Genomic DNA, 18,691 nt, shown 5'->3' with positions numbered 1-18,691 from the left:
CTATGTTCATTGTCCTCAAAAATTCTCTAGTATGTTTTAAAATCATTTCCACCCTAGAATGAAATTTAGCATCCAAAATATTATAGAATAAACAATAGATACTTCAGTTCTTTCCCAAGGACCATGATAGCCATTGTTGATATTCATGACAAAATCATGCTCAAAAGAATTTATATTTTGAGTCTTGGAGAAATTAAAATTAATTTCGTTGCTTCTTGTCATAGTAATGATAGGTGTTCTGTGGCAGTTATCACGAGGAACCACCTATGCAAGATTTTGGACTTCAAAAGCTACTTTTTAGGCACTTCTGCAATCAACTCTACTGAAGCATGGGCTACATGGGAAGCGTATAACTTTGCAGCCAACTTTTGCAATCACTCGATCATTATTGAAAGAGATTCAGACCTAGCCATTTGGTGTCTCAAAGGATTGTCTTCCCCTCCTTGGAACCTTAGAAATATCATTACAAAATGCTTGCAGATGAAGGACAAGGTGGAGAGTTGAGTTAGCTACAGGCATGTGTATAGGGAGGCAAACCAAGCGGCAGAGTGGATCGCAAACAAAGATTTTTCTTCTTCTGATGGGTCAATTTATTTTAATCCTTGTAATTTCCCTAAGGATCTTGTTTTGATTTTCTTAAGTGATGTTTGGGGTGTGCTCCCTCTTCGGCTTGTGTAACACCTCTTGTTTTTATTAAAAGAAAAATAAAAAGAGCGCTCTTACCTGCTTTCTAGAATTTTTGAGGTATTTTATTTTATTTTATTTCAAAAACATAATTAAAGTGAATATGTAATGATGTATGGTTCCCAAAACACAAAACACCTTCAGGAGACCAAACGTCTCAACTCTAATCCTTTACATTCTCAAAACGAAACCACTCTTTCACACTTTCATTCTTTTTCTTTTCACACCCAATCAAGCTCTCGCACCTTTAATAGATCAAAGACACTGTTGTAGGTTTTAAACGTATCAGTCATTGCAGGTTTCAAGCATGATGTGTACCTCGGGACAATGGATCACACGGTGAACCCACCCTCCATCTGTTTTAAGAAGGAAGACTATTCTTCAAGAGCAGTTTGGCCACTTCAGGAGGAAGAACCACATTCATGTATCCGTAAGCATTGGCGAAGTATTTCTTAGAGTACTAGATCTGGCTCATATATTTTCTTGGTTCAATCCTAATTTAGTCGTTGAAGAAGCTTTGTTTCTATCCCTCAGTTTGCTTGAATTAAGGCTGCAAATTATGAAATCATTTGATGTATCCTTCTCATAAATCATATATTGTTTCCATTTGTTCTTACATTTAGTGTTTTGTTCTAATTATTTTTTCATGTACAGGTTCATCATTGATTACAGCAATAGTTAATCTCCATTAATTTTTTTTTAGTCACCATACATGCAAATGAGCCTTGCAAGGCTACAACTTGTTGTGATTGTGTCTTATTTTACAACCACTGGATTAATTTTAATATAACGGTTGGTGTGGTCATTTTTTAGGTTAAAGAGTGCTTTTGGTGTGAGAGTGAGTTTTTTTTTTCTCTTGTTTTTGTTTTTTAGGTTGAGAGGAAAGGGAGAACAGGTGTACAAGGGTTAAGTGTTGGTTTTGGATGCAAGCCACAAAGTACTTGTATTGTTTCTCAGTTTTCTTTCATAGTGAAGAACATGTTTTGTCTCTCCCATGGACGTAGGCAGTAAGGCCGAACCACGTAAATCTTTATGTTCTTTGTGACACTTGTTTTATTTGTCTTTGCTTGGATTTCATCATTTTTGCTTATATTAGATTTCTCGTGGTTGCTATTTCAAGTATATTGTGATTTTATTCTGTGAGTGGCTGTTGTGAGACCCCAATAAAGTGGTATCAGAGCTACTAGGTTAGTGTTTACAAGGTGTTTGTAAAATTGCTTGAGAGATAATGGTAGCAAAAGCTACAGGTTCTCAGTTCCAGATTGAGAGGTTTGATGGCAATGGCAATTTAACCTTATGGCAAAGAAGGGTAAAGGATGTCCTGATTTAACAAGGCTTGGCTAGAGCATTGAAGGGAAAGGATAGGAAGCTAGAAGACATGATGTTGATTGGGAGGACGTTGAGTCAAGGTGTGTTAGTACGATTTGATTGTTCTTGGTTGATAACGTTATGTTTAACGTTATGGACGGAGATTCTGCACTGGAATTGTAGGATAAATTGGAGAAGCTTTATTTGGGAAAAAGCTTAACTATGAAGTTATATCTGAAGCGGCAATTGTACGGGCTGAAGATGGAAGAATGTGGGAATCTCCTAGAACACCTAAATATGCTCAACAGTATCTTGGATCAATTAGGGAACGTTGATGTCAAGGTACAGGAAGAAGACAATGCCCTTTTGTTTCTCACCTCATTTCCTGATTCATACAAAAACTTGGTGATAACATTGTTGTACGGGAAAGATACACTAAAGTTGGAAAAAATTACTACATCTCTTCTATCCAATAAGGTTAGGAGGAAGCCTAGGTATGAGAGCAGGCAAGACTCTGCATTGGTTACGCTAGGAATGGATTGAAAAGGAATGTTGTCTAACAGGGGGTTTGAGAGCAACAAGTCTAAATCCATGGCTAGGGAAAAAGGGCAAGATACAATGTTATAGATGCAAGGAATTTGGTCATATGAAAAGAGATTGTCTTGTACGAAAAAAGAGTGGGGATGAATCTAGAAGAGTGGCAATTGCATCTAATGATGATGAGACATTCTCACACTCTTCGAAGGTATGTGCAATTTTTCTTCGAATTAGTGGGTTTTAGGTTTTGAATGTTTTAACTTCTATGCATATTTGCTCTACGAAGGAATATTTTGACATGTTCCAAGTGAAGAAGACGGGTATTGTCTCCTTGGGTGATGGATCTATGTGTAACATCATGGGTGTTAGGACAATGAAAATCAAAATGTTTGATGGAGTGGTTCACACTTTGGGTGGTGTGGTGTATGTCCAAAAAATGTGCAAAAAACTAATATCACTTAGCTAGTTAGACTCCAAGGGATGAAAGGTTTTTGTTGCAAGTGGAGCCATGAAAATCACACATTGCAGTATGGTCCTAATGAAGGGAGAAAAATGCAAGGGTTTGTATCATTTGGTTGGGAGTATAATAGTTCCCAAGACCTTTATGGGATGTTGGAAACGGATTGTGCAAGGTAATGTGGCCGCACGGAGGGTCTCTTTTGCGAATAGAGTAGAGACAAGTGCTGCAAGTTTCCAAGGTATAGATGATGGTGAGAGCAAGATTCCTATTGGAAGAGAGGAATGATCGATGTCTATCTCTAAAGTTAAATATGATTGTTAGCTTGGGTACAGTTACATAGGTACATTGGTCATTTTGTTTGAATCAGGTGGAATCAAGACCAAGTTATTCATATTATGTGTAGCTGGTAGTATTTTACAAGGCCAATGGAGGTTTGTGATATTTGCAAACAGGTAGAGGCACAAATAGCATATCCCTAAGGTGGTTGAAAAATAAATCAAGGTGGAGATTATTGGGATTGTATTTTATTTTACAAATGCTGAAATAATTTTAATATAACAGTTAGTGTGGTCCATCTTTAGTTTAAAGAGGTTTTACATATAAAAGCTTTCTTTTATATGTAGAGTTAAGGCTTTATTGGAGAGAAAGTATGAGAGAAAAATACATAGTGCTTTTAGTGTGAGTGGGTTTTTTTCTCTTGTTTTTGTTTTTTGGATTAAGAGGAAACGAAGAATGGGTGTTCAAGGGTTAAGGATTGGTTTGGGATGCAAGCCATTAAGTACTTGTATTGTTTCTCAGTTTTCTTTAATAGTGAAGAACAAGTTTCGTCTCTCTCGTGGACGTACGCAGTAAGGCTGAACCACGTAAATCTTTATGTTCTTTGTGGCACTTGTTTCATTTGTCTTTTCTTGAATTTCATCATTTTTGCTTCTATTAGATTTCTTGTGGTTGCTATTTCAAATACCTTATAATTTTGTACTATGGGTGGTGGTTGTGAGGCCCCAACACAACTATTATATTTTCAATGAAAGTACATTTTCTAGACCTCTTAATCTCTTTGATCATCTTTGACTCTCACCAATTAACTTAAGTTCAAATTCTCAATCTTTACGTTTCTAAATATTCTTGTGTTTCTAATGAGAAGCCATTTCTTCTAATTTGTATGTGATTGTAGAAGCTAGCAAGATTATGAGAAAAACAACCATCCGATTCTCACTTTGTGCATTTTTAACATTGTTTTCATGTTTTGTCCCATGGTCGATTTTGTTTAAGTCATGAATTAGGAATTTCCATTTGGTCTTCATGTCTTCTTTTCTTCTTCTTCTTCTAACATATTGCTTTTTACTCTTCTGCATCTTCTTTTTCGTTTCATTTTTTACACAATTTTAGTTCTTTTCATTTTTCAACAATAACAGTGAAGCAATTTAAAACTTTAACATGTTTGATTTGGAACACAAATAATGAGGTAAGGATGCAATTCCTACATTTTTTCCTTTATGCGTTAACATGTTGAAACAGTTGTTGGCTTTCTTATTTTCCAACCATAATAGTAAAACAACCTGCAATTTAACATGTTATTTTCTGATGTGTATCTACTAATTTAAGGCATTTGTTGTTTTCTGAAAGCATCACCAATTTTTGGCATACTTAGGCTCATTCGCTTTTCAGTAAGTGCATTTACCCATGTTCTTTTATTTCCTATATAAATAAGGCAATGACCATTTTAACCATAAAATCCATTATTAAAAGGGGCATTTTTGTCCAATTCAAGTATTGGCAATGTTTTCCCCCAGGTGGAAAAGTTATTTACACACCTAGGGGATGATAAGTGATACCCGATAAAATAAACTTTCCTTTGTTCCCTCATAAATCTGAAAAAAGAACATGGGTTTTGACCAACACAATGGTTATCTCTAGTGGCCACATTCCCTGGTCCAAAAAAAAGAACACCCCTTAGCAATAAATGATTGATTGCCAATGGCCACATTCAAGTTACCTCCATGGTATAGGTTCATTAATTCAATATGGACTTAGCAAGCTTAAAAAATCTGCTATTTAGATCCGTTTTTCAATTGTATGAGCAAAGAAGATAAAGTTTGTGGGTCTTCCTTGATTTGCTATTGACCAACATCATGGTTAGCCCGACCTATTAAATTTTATTAATTTTAAAATTAATTTTATTACTTTAAGATTTTAATTTAAATTATTAAAAATGCATAAAATTAATTTTATTACCATAAAGTCAATTTAAAAATAATAAATTAATTCAAAATTAACTAAGCATAACTAACAAAAATAAAATTATTAATGAATTACTAAATTTTAATAAAATTTAAAATCCTTCTAAAAATAATATAAATTTATTTAACAATACATAAACTAAAAATCCATGGGTAGGACCAGATCTATCAATGGGTTGGATTAAGTTTCGTAATCAGTTATATAAAATAGACCTCAAAAGCAGTACTTTTTCTAGTAACATTAATAACATTAATAACTCTTCTTAAAGGTGATGAGAGTCAACAGTGGGGCTTGAAAGTTGAAACCGCATCTTGCCTGGGACTACCCAGATTACGTGCCAACTGAGCCACCATTCAATTGGCTATGATAATAATTTGGAAGTTCATTTTTTGATAACAAATTATTTTATAGGCTTATTCTGTCTAAATTTTTCCTTTTGCACATTAATAAAAATAACAAAAAGTACAATAAAACGACACTATCTTTTATAATCAGTTCACATCTTATCAATTTTGGAACTGTGAAAACATATTCAACCCAATTATTAATCATAATAATACATAACCCAAGGATAATATTTGGACTGGATTTGGTTTAACTTGGCACAATTAAAAATGTCAAAATTATTTTTGTTTGAATTTCATTTAACAAAGCACAGGTCCCAACTACTATATATGTACAAAGACATTACTGATGTGCCGTGTGAACAGAGTTTTTGCTTGCAGAATATCTGAGCTCAAACCAACAATTACATTGGAAATCGGGACTGGGTGTTGGAACACTACAAGTCTGGTTGCTCAAACTTTCTCTACCTCACAGAATGACAGAACCACTACAAGAACATAAAATGATACTTTTTTTCCAGCAAGAGCTAATCAGCCAGGTTGCTTGAACCAGGACTGCTAATCCAGCACCCCTAACTAAAAAGAAGATCTGAACATGGCAAGCAAGATTAGGGGAAAAATGATTTGATGCTTCTTGGTACAATATTTTCGACCAATCAGAATGACAAATGTTGCCTGGTATCAATGCTCAGACAGAAGTCACAGAACTAAAAAAAAAAACGACTCGTACAGATAGCAAAGGACACTACAGGTCAAGGAAACACATGACAGGAGGTGGCTGAAGCAAACTATTTTCTCTCGAAGTGGTTAATTTAAACAAACATTTACATCTAGCAATTATACAAACATCAAATTTGTAATACAAAAAAAATAGGCAAAGAAAAAGGCAAGAAAAGAAGAGGGGATGGAAAAAAACCAAAATGGAGGTTATCCAGCAGATCCTGCACGCAACTTGTCAGCAACATAGAGGAGGTGGCTTATGTTGGTTGAAGGGTAATTCTGGAGTAGCTTGAGATTGGAAGTAAAATCACCTGCTAATAGGCGCCTCCGGATGAGAATCAGCATAGCACAACATATTCTAAGCAACGTCTCCTGGTGCAACAGTATATCTTATCAACACCAAGTCTTGTATGTTACACAAGTCTTCAAATATTAGAAATGAAGGGGTTGTTTGCAAATAAAAAGATGGATTCCAGTCGTTTCCAAACAGCTAGCTTTTGCCTATAACTGTAAGTAGAGATGAGCATGGGTTGGTTCGGTTTGGTTCAGTCCCAAGGCAGAACCTGGAACTTACCCTGTCAAGATTGGTTCCAAGGTCTATCCATGGAAGTTGTTCTTTATGATGACAATAATAATAATAATAATAATAGTAATAAAAATAATAATATTGCAATCATAAAATGGTTAAGCTTGACTTTGAATAATGATTATATATATAGGTCAAAACCTATATTATCTTTATTGATTAAATAAAGTAGTTTAATCTGGAGATTATCATGATATGTTAATATTATACATATTTAAATTTTAAATTGAAGAAAATTTATCAATTCACTTAAGTGGTCCAATGGTTATGTGAGGCCATGGTCTTTGTAACCATGAGTACCAGACTTCAAATCTTCACATTCTCAAAGTATTATGGGATTTATTTTACACTAAGTTCGGTTCCAAGACCAGTTCTACCCCGGCCAACCAAGGCCAGTTCTCCAGGTTGGTTCAGGTAGGGTAAACCCCTAGACCCTAAAATTGGCCTGGGTGGGGGTTGGTTCCAAGAATTTGGAACCAGACTCTACCCAGTAACACATTGGGTAGGGCCGGTTCGAGGTCGGTTTCATACAGTTCCAGGTAGAAGCCTACCCATTCGCTCACCCCAACCAATAAGACGAAACAAAAAACAGAAGGGGGGAGGAATCCTATGTGAACATAACAGATTGTAGTCCAGAACTCCAAATCTGCTGAACATAGCATGCTGGCCAGAAGATCTTATAGCCGCACTTGAGGAAACCTCTTGTACTACATGCCTTCATGGGGGAGATATTCCTGATGTGCAGCCGTAGTGCTTTATGAGAAGGATGTGACCAGCAGATCCAAAGTCAATAGATTGACAAGACAAACCCTTACCTGTGGACCTTCAAGATCACTTAATAGTGTGTCCCAAATGTGAAGGCTGTCCGCAAAATTGAATTCTTGAGTCAACAGGAGGGTTATCCATCTAAATGCATAGAACTGTGGATTAACCTATCATTTCCAAATAAAAAGAAATCAGACATTTTAAGTGAGGATTGCTCAAGCTTGCATTTTAAGTCTATTGTTAGGAGAACCAAGCGGAATCATCAAAAGCTTCTATACCATGGATTCTTCTACTTAGTGTTTGAACAACCAAGAGATGTCTAAATATGATACTAGTCCTTTAAACATCATAGCTGAACTGAATGATTTATTGCTTTTCTGTTAGTGGATATAATAATTAAACAATAACATATTCAAAGCTATTGTAATTAATCCAACTTCAGCTTCAGCCATTAAGGAGCTCACAACCTCCTAATAATTTATTCGCTAAATAACAAAGCAATAAGTCATTCAGTTCAGCCATTTCAATTGTTATCAAACTTGATAGTCTTTAGTGTCACTAATAGAGCATCTTCATGTTTTCTCAAAAAATTTGCAAGGACAATTGAATTTCTCAAAATTGATAATCCTTTATGGTCCATTTGTCATACTTTATGGGTCAGATATAAAGTTATTTCCAGTTACACAATTTCATTTTCAATAATTACTCTCACACAGTATTTGTAGCTGTCGATGAACATCAGACCATTCTCAGTTTGTCTATATTTTATACTTGAAGGCACTATATCAAACACCTTGTACCAGCTGACAATAATATTCTTTTTACACAGGTGGGAGAAATCTAAACAGAAGTGTTGTTGTACAAGCACCCTTGTTTATTAGTTGAACTTGAAGCAGTGGGATAACTTAATATGAACTACACCATGCATAAGTAAAAAAGGATTGAAATAGCCAACAGTGTTGTTTCTAGTTCATTAAAGAACCACCTAAAGATTCGGTGTTGAATCAAAATTGGGCAAACCAGGCACAGCTGGCACTACCATAGACAACTCATCCTTTGTCATCTTTCCTGTTGCCAAAGGTCAATATATTGCACAAATATGGTGTCTGAACTCTGAACCAACCATTCAGCGGCAATGTTCTATGATATAACTAAAATAAAAATCAACCCAGTGAGATAATTTAATAATCTGGACTAAATCAATTTTCTCTTCTTTTACTTTCTTTTCCTTTCACCAGACAGTTTTTGGTTGGTTTCTTTTCCCTAGACATTTGGTAATGTTTTTATTTCAACCATCTAACAGAACATAGAACAAGTATCTGAGATCGCCTAATGGAGTCTTTGACTGGGAACTATATCCTGGTATTGCCCACAGAGTGGGTATTTCAATCTTATTCAACAGCCATTAAAATTATTAGAAGCAAAAAAGATATGACATGGAAAAACAGCTCTTACTTTGGTTGTGACCTCAAGATGACGCCAAAGCTCTTCATCATGTTCTTTCAAAAGCCGTGACAACTTTGTAATTGTGGAACGGATGCCCACAACACTATTGTCAAGTTGCTGACAGAAATTGTCCCTGAATCCACTCAACAATTCAACAAAACAAAAGAATGTATCTGCTTCTGCAAAGGCCTGCATGCAAGCCAGAAAGGCCAAGTATAAGACAAATGAAATTAGAGGATAATAAAACATTGTTATAGACGCCTTTGTTCTAGAAAAGGCCATAATTGTAAAGGCGACACCTACGTGACAAGGCTCCCTTGGAGAGTTGCCTCACCCAAATGCCCACATATTTATATAAATAAGCCACATAGTAATTTTATATTTTATGTTAATAAAAGTATTACAATAGATACTAAACTATTCATATACTAGTTTATTATTATTATTATTATTATTATACTAGTTTATTTTTATTATTTTCAAATTTGTTTGGGTTCAATGGACACTCAAGTCAGTGACATAGCCTTGAACCCTTTAAAACTTTAAAACCAGAACTGATAAGTAAGAAAGGACTTGAAGATTTTATCCAATTGACAAACGAGAACAACCAATAAGACTTGCAGTTTCTTCCTAGGACCAAAACAAGGGCTCCGCCCCAATATTTTCTATGTTTTCTTTTCATTGTTCTGTTTCTTCTCATAAATATGTTGCTTTTCTACGTGTTTTGATATGAGGTTTATACTTATGTCATGAGGCATATTTTCTTTAGTAGTAATTATTAGTTAAAGATTACTGCTTATTACTATGAAACCTAGGGAACTACCCTAGGATTACATTTATTTTTTTATTTTAAAAGACTCATACTAGGCAATGTCTAGGCACCCCTCTGTTGCCTAGCTTTGCCTTGATACATAGAGGCATTCATCATCTTCTTTTACTAACCCAATAAGAAGGCATGATCATAAAATGACGACAGAAAATTCAACCATGACTTTCCTGCTAGAAGATACTCAGTGATTGTATGGCTGATGACAACCTTGTTAGCCAAGAGCCATGGATTTTACATCTAGAAAAACATTACATGCATTAAATGAACCAAGCAGATTAATGGTTATGAAAAGAATTAAGGAAATTAGCTTGTTAAAATGTTTAATTGCATCTTTAAGGACACAAGTACAATCCCAGCTAAGGAAAGAAAATGCCAAGAAAAAACCAATGTAAAGAAATATTGAAATTTTTGTCAAATCCTATCTAACATACATTCTTTTAATTATTTCAATATAACTCTTCCACTGTCTCTTTGAGAGGCTCATAATTGTTGTATAATCTAGGTTAGGAGATAAAACCATAAAATATGGATTCTTCCATCCCTGTTGCAGAAGCTTAACGCAGTCCCATCTTCCCAGATAGGAGGGATGAGATGGCTCTGAAGGAGGAACAAGATGGCAATTTTCACAATTTTCTCTTTCTATGTGGCTTCACTTATTCTATCAATTATAATAGCATGTGGGGAAGGTAGGTTCCTCCTAGAATTGAATCTTTCATCTACTTGTTCCTTTATAAGGCGTTTATGGTAGACCATCCAAAACAAGTGTTGTATGTGGTGAGAGGAGGGATGAACCTGCTGATCATCTTTTCTTGCTGTGCCCAATGGGTGCCCCTTTTGGAAGTTATTCAGTCTCTTGTTTGTTTCCTCTTGGTCACACCCTAAATTGGTAAGAAAGATCCTCCATTCTTGGTTTCAGAGGTTCTATTATGTGGTCTATGATTCCCTGTGCTACTAGTTGGTGCATTTGGAAAGAGAGAAATAGGCCATTTTTATGGAAAAGAGATAAAGACTTTCCCAGGCTCTGTATAATGCCAGCAGTCTCATTATGGATTGGGTCTTGTCTCTTAAATATTTCAGCTGTTTTAAGAAAACAAATTGTGTATTTAACTGGTCTATTATTTTAGATATAGAGGGTGGTATAGAGTAAACTGTAAAGCATTGCAGGCTATACTGTAAAGTGTCTTTTTGTACATCTTCAAACTCACATATGATAATAGTTTTTTTAATTATTACTTAAAAATTAAAGTGAATGTAGAGGGGATTTAAAGGTGGTGATAGGTTGGGTGAGGGACAAGGTAAATGGTTCATGGATGTATTATTATTGCATTAGAGAGGCTGGATGCCAAGGAGTAGTGCATCCTGTTGGACATGTTCCACTGGATAGCTGACTGTTTAGCCAGAGTAAGGATAAAGAAAACCTTGGGATATCGATCCGATTAAATAAACACACTAATTGTCCACCTTTAAGTAGAACTAGGCAGGCTTCAGAGTAGGGCTGCAAATGATCAAATATCGATCTGGTTTGAATTCAAACTCTATCTGTTTATGCTGGATCCAGAAATCCACCAAGAACTAATCAAATTGAATCGAATCAGAAACTGCCATCTGTTAAGTTATCAGTTTAAATCCAGATATCCCCTGACTCAATCTGCTAAATTCCGATTCAGTTCAATATATTTTGTATAATTTTTATATATGTTACATGTGTTATTTAAAAGACATTTATACCCCCATTACGAATATTTAAAACGCATTATAATCCCTTAGAAGCTGGACTTAAAAAGGTCCAACTAAATAAATCTAAAACAAAGTCCTCGATCGATTCAAGATAGAATCTCAAATAGAGTCGGTCACTGAAATTCTTTGCTTTTCCAAACCAAACCCTTAACCTAAACTAGTTGCTGCCTTATCACCATCGCTGCTCGCTGAAAAATTGCCATCCCCAGACTTACCAATAAATTGAAACTCATCTTGGAGGATGCTGGGTTACAAGATCTTGCCTCACTTTCCAAATCAAAGATCTATACATCCAGTCTCGTATACTTCTTTCTATCTACTGGTCTCAAAATACCAAGTCTGTTTGGAGGAGGAGCTTCCTAACAGCCTCCATTCTTTGATAATTTGGCTGTGCCTTGAAGAAACAAGGAGCTGATTATGAGAGGGAGAAGAAAACTGGCCCAAGATTGCTCACATTCCCACCATACGACTCTATTCTTTGAAACATTCCCAGTAAGTAAGACATGCTCTGTTTTTAAAAACATAGCAGAAAATGAAATATCTCGTGTGTGTGTGTGTGTGTGTGTGTTTCCAATAACAGCCACTTGCTGAAGCAAATGTCATCCCCAATTCTCCTAGATGGCCCAAAGAGAAGCAACCTGTGACAAGTGGTAATGTTCTCCAGGTTGCAGAAAGAAAATATCCCCCTTCGACCTCTCCTCCACTGTATGTGGGACTACAAGCAACTGAGATCTTTCAGAAGAGGAATGAGCATCTCAACCCTTCCATGTTTAAGCCTTTATAATCTCCCTCCAAAAAACCGATCTTTCTTCTCTCTTTAGATCAAACTTGTGTATTTACATTTTTATGCTTCATCTTGCTTCAACTTTTTTACTTTTTTGGGATTTCTTGGCGTGCTGTAGTGTACTCTTGGTTCTTTTGGATACCTTTCTCATTCTGATATCTTTTTCTTTTGTAGAAAAAAATTCTGAAACATAGTATTTTTTCTATAGTCGAATCAAATCAAATTCAAATGGGATATCCAATAATGTTGTCAAATTGAATTCGAATAGGGATAATTGAATATCCAATGGATTTGGATTGAATCTTATATTTTTCTTATTGAATTAAATTCAGATATGCCCTTATTCGAATTCGATTTAATCCGTTTGTAGCCCTACTCCAGAGTAAAGAAAATAAGAAGCAAGAACACAAAAAAGGAACTCCATTGAAATTGTTGAACAACAATATAAGACTTTGAATAAAAGAGGATTATCATTTTCTTGTTGAAAAATCTGCTTCACCAATAAATAAAACAAGAAGAGAAAAAAATCACATGACAAAAAAAGCTCTTGTGTATTATTGGAGTTGTATCTCCACAAAATGAAGTGATAAACTGAATATTCAAGTTAAAAATGCAAGAAATTTTTAAGGGCAAAAAGAAGATTTGAAAGGGAAGATTTGCTTACTGCATTTTCCTCATCCGGATCATTTCTGATTACATAGAACAGAGGTGCCAAAACTTCGTTCATCCCTTGTACATATCTTATACCCGGATTTAACTTTGCAAATACAATCAATATATTTTTCAAAGCCTCCTGAAAATATGAAAGGGGAACATTTTATCTTGGGCGGAATAATCATGACTATGACTAATCTCACGGTCAATAACAACAGCTCACCTGATTAGATCTTGCAAATGATGAATCCCCAGAGAAGAAGTGCATGTCTGGGTGAGTGCGTTTCACATCCCTGTCAATCTGCTCAATGATCTCAGTGTCCTGCAAACATGGGAGTTGGGATGTGATAATTCATATAGTAATAATTTTCAATACTAAATTTATCCACTAACAATGGCAGCAGCACCATTATCCCACATCTAGGGCATAACATGTTAATAGGCTACTAGCATTTAATATAAACTGAAAAGACATAAAACCTGGATCATGTGCCCACCCACAACCTTTAAGACACCAGGAGCCATGTTTACTCTTAAAAATAATATCAACTGAACTAATGATCCTACACACAACTAAATAAGCTGTTCTTGACAACATGGATATCCTCTTTTCTTTTTAGAGGCTATTAGGTTCATATAATGTGGCTAGGAGCATCCAACTATTGGGTGATGCTTTGACCTTTGAACTAGGAAATTTCAAGTGCGAACTGTCAACTGAATAATGAAAACGACTAGCATGTTCACCAAATAGACTTTACAGAATAAAAAACTGCAACAGGTTAAATAATGCAGAAATATTCAAACATTTTCCTAGTATAACTACTAAAAGCCTGCGGTAATAATCTTCTCAATTGCTGGAAATGATGTCTGCCCACAATCTTGGCCAATGTTAAACTACATAGTTGATTCACCCAAATATCAACAAGAAGTTTCTAAATATGCAAAACAGAAGTCGTTTCAAGTATAGAGCCAATGGCCACTAGTCAAGAAAACACCATTCACACAGTACCTGGAAAAACTGATTCCATATGCTGGTCTTTCCAAGGCTCAAAGGATGCTCTCCATGAGTTATTTTTAATCTTGGTAGCAAGCCACTTCCTTCACATGATTCGTTGTTTTCAAGACCAGAACATTTATCCAATCTCCTCGTGAGTTCTGACTGACCAACCACAGAAAAATTTAGAAAACCAAGATGCTCAAAAAGAAAACCGAAGATAATCCAAAATAAATTGTTAAAGGAAAACGAGTATTCACTTAATTCCAATATGCATTACACTTCTGTTCCAACTTTTATTTCCCGGTTTGCAAAGAAAAGAAATAACTAGGGATGGCAATGGGGCGGGTTTGGGGAGGGTTTTGTAAATTTTAGACCCTAGGTGCCTCCCTAGACATCTCAGCCCATACCCTCTCCAAAACCCATAGTGGGTTGATCCAAACCCTCCCCAACCCTACCTTCCCTGCATTTGAGGGTGGATGAGTAATGGGTTGGTTTAGAACCTGCATCTAATTTCCTATTAGTTCTTGTTATATGTAAGTAATAAACAAGTAAAATAATATGAACAAGCATCACAATTTCCAATTATTTGACTGACATGTAAAAAACACAAACTATCAATTATCCTTCACATAAAATTCAAATTATTATTACATTCAACACCTAGTACATAAGTTGATATGTCTTCCAACAATATGGGGTCGGGGAGGGTTGGGTTTAGCCTAATATCGTACCCTACCTGTACACATATGGGTTTTGGGATCCCAAAACCTGCCCCTGCCCCAAAATCCGTATTTCAAGGAAAAAAACCTCCCGTTGGGGCAGGTACCGACCAGGTAGGGTAGAAATTGCTGTCCCTAGGAATAGCAGAAAAGAAGAAACAAATAATGAACTGGCTCTAACATGTTCAACAATGTGGTAACTAATATGTTGCAACTTAGGCATTAGAAAATGCAGTTCACTTAAAGAGCTACCTCTTTCACATGCCTGCCCAAAAATCATATTAACTAGGGTATTATCCTTTCAAGTAACATTAGAAATCCAGAGGGCAACAAAAAATGTGGCGAATGACCAAATGCATTCATATAGGAGGGATGGGATTGTTATATTGATGGAGATTCTTTAGTCTTTAAAAATTGACAATCATCATTATTTAGTATGACATCTTCAATAACCATAGTTAAATAGGGAATACACTGTCAATATCTTGGAAAGTGATGATATTGTCGTTGACTGCAGTACCCCAAGACATCAAGAGTCAAAACTAATAGCATTAACTACGACTTACAGGATTCACCAGAAGGTCCTCTTTAAAATGCTTGTACTGTGATCTTTTCTTTGTTAGCTCGGATGCCCACAACCCGCGATCATTTGGAAGATACCCCAATAGAAGCTGTCAACCAATTAGAAGTAGAATCATTTATCCTTATTCAATTTATTTATCAGATTTAAGGAACTTTTCTCTTCTATCAATAACAAAGAAAAAAACGAACTTTCCAATATTCATAACTCAAATGAAAAGTTAAATTTAAGAAAGATGAACAGATTTCCGTGAATTACAGGGAAAAAGGAAACAAGAAAGCAGAACAGCAAAATGTATCTTTGTAAACAGGAAATTAATCAAAGAACTGCAGCAGTTCATAGAAGAAGTCATCACCTTCCATATGGTAGGACGAATTCTAGCACCATCCGGTATACCCTGCGATGCCAATCTCCTCAATTCAAGCATATTTATTGTCTTCCGTGAGAGCTGATTGCAAAGCAACATAAGAAGAGTCAAAATTTCAAACCCAGTAATTCAAAATAAGCCCAAAAGGCACAAAAAAACTATAAACTCCAACCTCTGTCAATAGCTGAGATTGACGAGAAACCTCTTCAGGCGAAAAACTGGGAGATCTCTGCTCATCGTCTTCTCGGGGATCTTTGGCTTCCGGTTTCGACGGTTGTTGAATTATGACTTTGGGAGGAGGCTGGGGAACTGGCGGTTCATCCGGAGGGTTGACGTTGTTTGCGGTGGCCGTGGTTGGGCTGGGTGATTTCGAAACATATCGGAGGTGGCGTTCGTCGTCGAGAGGGGGATTGGAGGACCAAAGAGAGCAATTCAGCCATTCCGGCACGCGCTTCTTCACCATGGCGGATCAGTGTCTCACCTGAAATCGAGCATTTCCGAGAAAATTTCTGTAAATTTCTAGGGTTTTCAGAGTTTCTTCGCCTTTTCCAGTTGTCTGTGTCACAGCTAACGTGGAGAGAGAATAGAGCCAGGGGACAACCGGTCAAGTGCCTTGATGCAAGGCAACGGAAAACTTGTTAATTAAATTAACTTTTAAACCTTTTGAGATTATGAAACTTTAATCTCAGTTTTGGGACGGTGAATAGAGTAATTACGTTTTGTTTTTTTTTTTTCTTTTTTGGTTAATTCTAGATTACCATCCTGTAATTTGGGAGGAATGGCATTTAGCCCCCTGGACTTTCATTTGCGAGATAAGCCCCCTAAAGTTTCAAATTTCAAGACTTTGCCCCTCCGTCTCACATGACAAAAAATGTTAGTTTACTTAAAATTAACATTTCAAAATTTATGCTGCAAGAGGACATAGAGGCAGAGAGCAAATCATATTATTTTTATCTTTGATACTATTAATTTGCCGGTATTTAATAAGGTTAAGTTGGTTAAACGGACAATTGATTACAATCTTTGCATTCGTATACAACTATATTGGAGTTTCACGTAAGTTAAGGTATTAGAGAGTATCAATTACCCAAGTACTAGATACCCTTTTGGAGGGTGGATAAATAACCTACTCATGCACCAATAATGTACTCTGCCTCTTTTTTAACTTGAGTAAATACACTTATCCAAACAAGTAAAAACAAACAGGGCCTTTGAATGAGAAAGCGAAAAGAAATAACCTACTCATGCACCAATAATGTACTCTCCCTTTGCCTCTTTCTTTACTTGAGTAAATACACTTATCCAGACAAGTAAAAGCAAACAAGGCCTTTGAATGAGAGAGCAGAAAGAAAGATGCAAATATGTAAGAGAAAGAGCAAAATGGTCTCACAAATTAAGAAAAGAGTTATTTAGAAATTTAAAAATATTTAACAAATTGATGACATGACATGAAAATCTTTTTCATAATTAACTAGAATGCTTACAAAGTCTTGGAATTTGATAATTCAAGGAGATCTTTTGTGGGATGCTCGTAATATAGTCGGTTGGGCCGAGCAGCATGGGTTGTGCCTGCTTGGCCCAGAACCCTTAAAAGGGAAGCTTGGCATGGCCTGCAACATGAACCCAAGCAGATTTGTATGGTTTTTTAGAAAAAAAAAATGAAAAGGTTAAAATAAATTAACAAGATAAACAAGAAATTGAAAAATAAAACCTTAAAAAGTTTATTCTATATGAATTTTGACGTATAAAATTGTTTATATATGAAATTAAAAAAATTTGAAAATAAAAATTTATATGCATATATATGTTTATATATTAATATATTATTATATACAATTATATATAGCCGTGTCATCCTAGGTCCCAAGTCATGCCACTACGGCCCACTTTATTGTGTTGTGCCGTGCCAGCCAATGGACCTCACAGCCCAAGCCTAGCACAAGTCAGTTGCTATAGCCACCATGTCATGATTGTCATGACCCATGTCGTAGCACTTGGGGTCACCACAACCCACTTTACAATTCTACCCAATTTACCCCTTTTTTGTGAACCTATGTTGGGTGTTTCAGATATTGGATATTTTTTGGTATAAAAAAATACTGGATAGAGTTATTCCAATGAGGGGGAGGTTTGGCTTTTGGCCGAGATAATGTACTTCAAAGAGGTCTACAGCCCTAGGGCCTAACTTCATCCAGAAAGAGATAATGCCTACTTGAATGAGTCTGAATCTCTTGCCAACAAAATATGTTCAAACACCCTACCGATATGATACTACTCATCTTATATATAAGGGGTCTCGGTGTCTCACTTTATAATCGATCCCAGTCTCAATGTGAGATATGTGGTATCAGATCATTTTCCAAGGTAGACTCCACATAAACGACAATTATGTAATGTTTAGAAAGTGGATTATCAATCAAATCATTTTAGGGGGTTTGCATGCTTAAGCCTCCAATTTGGGATGGCCAAGCTAAAGATTCAGCTAACACGGTTTGGTTTAAAGAGGCCGAAGCATTACAGCCCATCAAATGACTGATTGACAATCCATGTGGGCTCTATATGGACTTTTCACAAAACATCGGAAAACTTGGGCTGTTTAAAAGAAACAATCTGAGCTATTTGGGGGTTTCCTTCACACATGTTAGCCCACTCAATTATAAGAACATTGACCGTAATTACTCTTTTACCCCAAACCCACACCAACATTTCATGCACATAAATCAAATCAAATGGCTGAAGCTGTGATTTTTTTTTCTTTTTTAAACAGCCAAAGTCTCTCACCAAACATAACTTGTTATAGGTTTTCTTGTCCATATGGAGCCACCTTGGAGAAAAGCCACTGCACATCAGCCCATCCTAAACGGGCCCTAGGTTAGTCCAGGTTCAGAATGATCCCACTCTCTTCTGGTTCATGTTTTGAGTGTTTGTCCAAC

The 18,691-nt window shown here is 36.0% G+C and overlaps 1 protein-coding gene across 2 annotated transcripts; it reads right to left on the bottom strand.

Annotated features, from left to right (window-relative positions):
• Positions 1-6,182: 6,182 nt before the first annotated feature.
• LOC148874698 (uncharacterized) lies at positions 6,183-16,407 on the bottom strand. 2 transcript variants are annotated; one of them, XM_088964662.1, is made up of 9 exons: positions 15,931-16,407; positions 15,747-15,839; positions 15,378-15,482; positions 14,105-14,254; positions 13,319-13,417; positions 13,106-13,234; positions 9,101-9,280; positions 7,696-7,812; positions 6,183-6,666 (listed from the first exon to the last, which is right to left on the bottom strand). In XM_088964662.1, exons 1-9 carry the CDS (start codon positions 16,219-16,221, stop codon positions 6,502-6,504), a joined length of 1,329 nt encoding a protein of 442 aa, XP_088820788.1. In that variant the 5' UTR covers positions 16,222-16,407; the 3' UTR covers positions 6,183-6,501. The 2 variants fall into 2 exon arrangements, with proteins under 2 accessions (XP_088820788.1, XP_088820789.1); XM_088964663.1 differs by lacking the exon at positions 7,696-7,812 and having other exon boundaries at positions 15,931-16,386.
• Between the last annotated feature and the right edge of the window lie 2,284 nt (positions 16,408-18,691).

The sequence above is a fragment of the Nelumbo lutea genome, chromosome 1 (genome assembly GCF_056320005.1).
Source record: "Nelumbo lutea isolate HS-2025 chromosome 1, American lotus-T2T, whole genome shotgun sequence".
Lineage (NCBI taxonomy): Eukaryota > Viridiplantae > Streptophyta > Magnoliopsida > Proteales > Nelumbonaceae > Nelumbo > Nelumbo lutea.
This window is presented reverse-complemented; position numbering and strand designations above follow the sequence as displayed.

Coding starts and splice junctions, on each gene's coding strand:
- LOC148874698 (XM_088964662.1), bottom strand. CDS start 16,221: ATGGTGAAGAAGCGCGTGCCGGAATGGCTGAATTGCTCTCTTTGGTCC. Junction 13,418..14,104: donor TATGGAATCAGTTTTTCCAG/GTACTGTGTGAA, acceptor CCATGTTTGCAG/GACACTGAGATCATTGAGCA. Junction 7,813..9,100: donor ATCTTGAGGTCACAACCAAA/GTAAGAGCTGTT, acceptor TGGAAATGATAG/GTTAATCCACAGTTCTATGC.